General features: G+C 38.8%; 1 protein-coding gene across 1 annotated transcript; it reads right to left on the reverse strand.

Annotated features, from left to right (window-relative positions):
* Window positions 1-3563: 3563 nt before the first annotated feature.
* Window positions 3564-4729, reverse strand: LOC122276838. The gene is made up of 2 exons (XM_043086735.1): window positions 4440-4729; window positions 3564-4167 (listed from the first exon to the last, which is right to left on the reverse strand). The coding sequence occupies exons 1-2, from the start codon at window positions 4727-4729 to the stop codon at window positions 3564-3566; spliced, it is 894 nt and encodes a 297-aa protein (XP_042942669.1).
* Window positions 4730-5293: the final 564 nt, after the last annotated feature.

Here is a 5293-nt window from a genome sequence, read left to right on the forward strand (position 1 = left end):
GGGGCAAATAAGAAATTCATATAAACTAGACTAAAAAAAGAACAACTTATATGAAGGAGACTTTATGATAAAACACTTACAAAAGCTTCGAAATAGGCGTGCAAAAGAACTCCTAAAAACTGTCTGAGAGAAAGTATTTGATATTCTTTTAAAGGAACGTGTAAATGAAGATAAGTTTGTAGGTGATGGCTGGAACTACTTATGGACGAGATAAGGAAGATGATAAGGTTAGAGTTGAGAGTTGAGTGTAGTTTTCTCCTACCCAAAATATCTATAAAAGATTATCTCATAATATTCTATCCAATAATATCTACAAAAATTAACTTAAAATATTTTTATCTAATAATATCTATAAAAATTAACTCAAAATATTTTTACCCAATAATATTCACGAAAATTACCTCAAGATATTTCTTTTTATTTTTATTTTTATCCAATAATATCCACAAAATCAGCTTAGGCTATTTTTCAAAAATGGAGAGTATACTTGGAAGAGTAAGGTGGCTAAAATCTTTCCATGTGTCCTATTAAAACTTTCTAACTATCTCCAATAATCGAAACCTACTTCTGATACCATTGTAAGTAATAACATCAACTATACGATTAATAGATTAGTGAAAACTTATCGGGTCTTCACGAGATTCCTAAAGTCAATAGAAATTTCACCGTTAAATTTCTAGCAGGCTGTTACAACCTCCCAAAAAAAAAAATTCGTCCTCGAAATCGACATAAATAACAATTCAAGAGTTAAAGAAATACATATATTTTATTGATATCCGAACAAAGAAGTACAACATCTGATATTGTCAATCCCGTACAAGTGAACCACAAAGTATCAATTAAGCAAAAGTCCAACATAACTCTACAAGATTGAATTTAGATATCAAATAACTGGGGGTACTTGGCTCGCATATCAACTTCATTCTCCCAAGTCGCCTCTTGAATATTATGATTTTGCCAAAGTACTTTGACCAATGGGATCTTACGGTTCCGCAACTCTTTATCTTTCCAGTCAAGAATTTGCATGGGCTTCTCTTCATAGGTCAAGTTGGATTGGAAATGTATGCTATCGGGATCCACTATCATTGGTGTCTGATTCCCAAAACTCTTCTTCAACGAAGACACGTGGAAAACATTATAAATTTCATGGAACTCAGTTGGCAATTCCAAACGATATGCAACTACTCCCACTTTCTCCACTATCTCATAGGGTCCCACATATCTCGGACTTAACTTGTTTTTCACTCCGAAACGACTTACTCCTCTCATAGGAGATACCTTCACATAGACCCAATCTCCAACTTTAAAATCTATGCTCCTCCTTCGATTATCAGCGTAACTCTTATGTCGACTCTGTGCTGTTTTCATCCTTTCTTTAATCAAGTGTACTTGGTCCTTTATCTCTTGTAAGACTTCTGGTCCAACTACTTTGCTTTCCCCTACTTCATTCCAATACAGAGGTGATCTACACTTTCTACCATACAAGGCTTCATATGGTGCCATTTGAATAGTGGCCTGGAAACTATTGTTATAAGCAAATTCTACCAAAGGTAATTGTTTCTCCCAACTCCCTTCGTAATCTAAAACACAGGCAATTAGCATATCTTCCAAAGTTTGAATCGTCCTTTCTGTCTGTCCATCTGTTTGTAGGTGGTATGCACTACTAAACCTTAGACTAGAGCCCATCGATTCTTGTAAACTTTTCCAGAAGCGTGACGTAAAACGAGGGTCTCTATCTGATACGATCGTCCTAGGCACTCCATGCAATCTGACAATCTCTGCTATATAAATTCTCGTCAATCTTTCTAGAGAATCTGTATTCTTGATGGGTATGAAGTGAGCACTTGTTGTCAGACGATCAACTATTATCCAGATAGTATTATTTCGGCTGAGGTCCTTGGAAAGCCTACTATAAAATCCATGGAAATATCCTCCCATTTCCATTCTGGGATTGGCAATGACTGCAATTTACCGGCTGGCTTTTGGTGCTCTGCTTTTACTAATCTACAGATCGAACACTTGTTCACAAACTCTGCTACGTCCTTCTTCATTCCTTCCCACCAAAAAGACTGTTTCAAATCCTGATACATTTTTGTACTACCAGGATGAGCAGTGTAAGGTGTGTTATGAGCTTCCTTTAGTACTTTTTCCTTTAACTCTTCATCTGCTGGAATGACTCTTCGGTCCTTGTAATATAGAGTCTCATCCTCTCTGAGGCTAAAGTCCACTGGTCCTTTTGACTTTTTGATCTTTTTTACAACTTCCGCAAGTTTACTGTCCTTTTTTTTACAGTCTTTCAGTTCTTTCCAGTCCAATGGAATGAATTCTTGGATTATAGTCAACATTGTTTCCTGACTACGGTTTCTAATCAACAGTTTTCTCATACTACATAAGAGGGAATTTACTTCTGATGAAGGAACTGATGAAGCTTCTTGTCTGCTCTTGCGACTTAAAGCATCAGCTACCACGTTGGCCTTTCCAGAATGATACTTGATGTCGCATTGATAGTCGCTGATTAATTCCAGCCATCTTCTTTGCCTCATATTAAGATTCTTCTGCTCAAACATGTACTTTAGGCTTTTGTGATCCGTGAAAACTTCAAACTTCTTGCCATACAAATAATGTCTCCAAATCTTAAGTGCAAAAACTACTGTAGCTAATTCCAAATCATGAGTAGGATAATTCTGCTCGTGATTCTTCAGTTGTCGTGAAGCATAAGCAACCACTTTCCCTTCTTGCATTAGCACACATCTGAGTCCTGCCTTAGATGCATCGCTATATACCACAAAAGATTTAAGAGGTTCCGGCGGTGTAAGTACCGATGCGGTGGTAAGTCTTTTCTTCAACTCAAGAAAACTTGTTTCGCACTTATCATTCTAAGTAAATTTCACATTTTTCTTAGTCAGGGCAGTGAGTGGTCCAGACAAACGGGAGAATCCTTCAACAAATCTCCTATAATAACCAGCCAGTTCTAAGAAACTTCGGATCTCATGCAAACTGGTCGATCTCTACCAGTTCGTTACGGCTTCAATCTTGCTCGGGTCTACTACTACTCCTCTACTAGAGATCACATGACCTAGAAATTTTACTTCTTCTAGCCAGAACTCACACTTAAGTTTGGCATAAAGTTTCTGATCCTTAAGTATAGTTAAAGCCATGCTTAGATGATGTCTGTGTTCCTCCTTGTTCTTAGAGTAGATTAAGATGTCATCAATAAATACGACAACAAAATTATCCAAATAAGGTATGAATATTTTGTTCATCATGTCCATGAATGCGGCTGGAGCATTGGTTAACCCAAAAGGCATCACCAAAAACTCGAAGTGGCCATACCTTGTCCTAAAGGCAGTTTTCAACACATCTTGATTCTTGACTTTTAATTGATGATATCCGGATCTCAGGTTAATCTTTGAAAACACTGTTGCTCCTTGCAATTGATCCAACAAATCATCGATTCTGGGTAATGGGTATCTATTCTTAATCGTCACCTTATTCAACTCTCTATAGTCTATACACATCCTCATAGGTCCATCTTTTTTCTTCACGAATAACACAAGTGCTCCTCACGGCAAAGAACTGGGGCGGATAAAACCCTTCTTCAAAAGTTCCTCCAATTGTAGCTTGAGCTTTTTCAATTCGGTAGGGGCCATACGATATGGCGCCTTGTGAGTCGGAGTTGTTGCCGGCTCCAACTCTATTTGGAATTCTACTTCTCTATCCGTTGGTAAACCAGGTAACTCATCAACGAAAACTTCAGGAAAGTCTTCAACCACAGGTATCCCTTGGATTCCTATAGTTTTGGTTGTCTCCTCTACAGTTATCAATAGAAACGCTGAGGCTCCATCATCGATACACTTCCTAGCTTGCAACGCCGAGATCAAAGGTGGGGTGGCCTTAACTGATGTTCCTGCGTAACTCATCCTGTCTTCAGTTGGAGGTTCAAACACAACCTCTCGTTTCCGACAGGCTATCTTAGCGTAGTACTTGAAAAGCCAGTCCATCCTCAAAATCAGGTTGAATTCCATCTGACCGATTACTAACAAGTTAGCCTTCAGTGCCCTTCCTTCTAGCTCTAACGGACAATCCTTAATTAAACGGGTACAAGATACTGTATTCTCATCGGGAATTAATACTACAACCCGTCGTGGTAAGAGTTCAGTCTGCAAACTACAAATTCGTGCAAACGCTGCAGACACAAAGGACTGCAACGCACCTGAATCGAATAGTGCACAAGCCGAGAACCTAAACAAATTAACCCTTCCTAAAAAATATATATATACACCAATATTAATACTAATTCTAACACGTTCATAATACCTGCAACATCATAAATACTAAAAGAAAAGAAAAAAAATATAAAATAAAAAATACTAGTCATGACGCCAGCTTCATCAGTTTCAAGTGCGTCAACATCAAAATCACAGGGTGTTACTGCATACATGGGTGCTGGGATGTGGGGCCTTGGCTTGCGATCACCAGCTCCACTACCTTGTTTGGTGTTAGGACAACCTCTAATCATATGTCCTGGTTTTCCACATCGGTAACAGACTCCATATCCCCTGTAACATTCTCCAGGATGAAACTTACCACACTTAGGGCATGGTGAATAAAATGGCGGCTTCTGTCCTCCTATCATTATTCCCTTGCCTTTCTCCGGACTAGAAAAAGGCATCTTTTTCTCAGCACTACTGCTTGTAGTAAATGGCATGGCCCTCTTTCGATCGGTCATGTTCTAGATCGCCAATTCCTTCTGCTCAGCTTCTGCTATCGCCGCTACATTTACCAACTCTTGGTAATTCTCTATTCTAAGGCAAGCTACTTGACTTCGGATTCTAGGCAGAAGTCCTGCTCGAAACTTTTGTGCCTGCATCTTTTGAGTTGAAATCAAGTGTGGTGCAAACCTTCCCAATGCCATGAATTTTGCGGCATACTGCTTTACAGTCAAACTACCTTGTGTTAAGGATGCAAATTCCAGGGCTTTCAATTGTTTGACAGAGTCTGGGAAGAATTTGTTGTCAAACTCTTCCTTGAACATCTCCCAAGACAATGCAGCCATACTACCTAGTTCCCTAACTAGAAGTTGCTTACGTGTATCCCACCATATTCCATCTTCTCCTTGGAATAAGTATCCAGCATATAGAACCTTTTGGTCCTCAAGACATCCACAAATCTCGTACGTTCTCTTGAGATTTATAATCCATTTCTCGGCTCTCAGTGGCCCTTCATTACCAAAAAAATTTGGGTAACGGTAAATCATAAACTTCTCATATGGACAACCCCTAACTTCAGGTCT

Source organism: Carya illinoinensis, chromosome 9 (assembly GCF_018687715.1).
Source record: "Carya illinoinensis cultivar Pawnee chromosome 9, C.illinoinensisPawnee_v1, whole genome shotgun sequence".
NCBI classification, from domain to species: domain Eukaryota; kingdom Viridiplantae; phylum Streptophyta; class Magnoliopsida; order Fagales; family Juglandaceae; genus Carya; species Carya illinoinensis.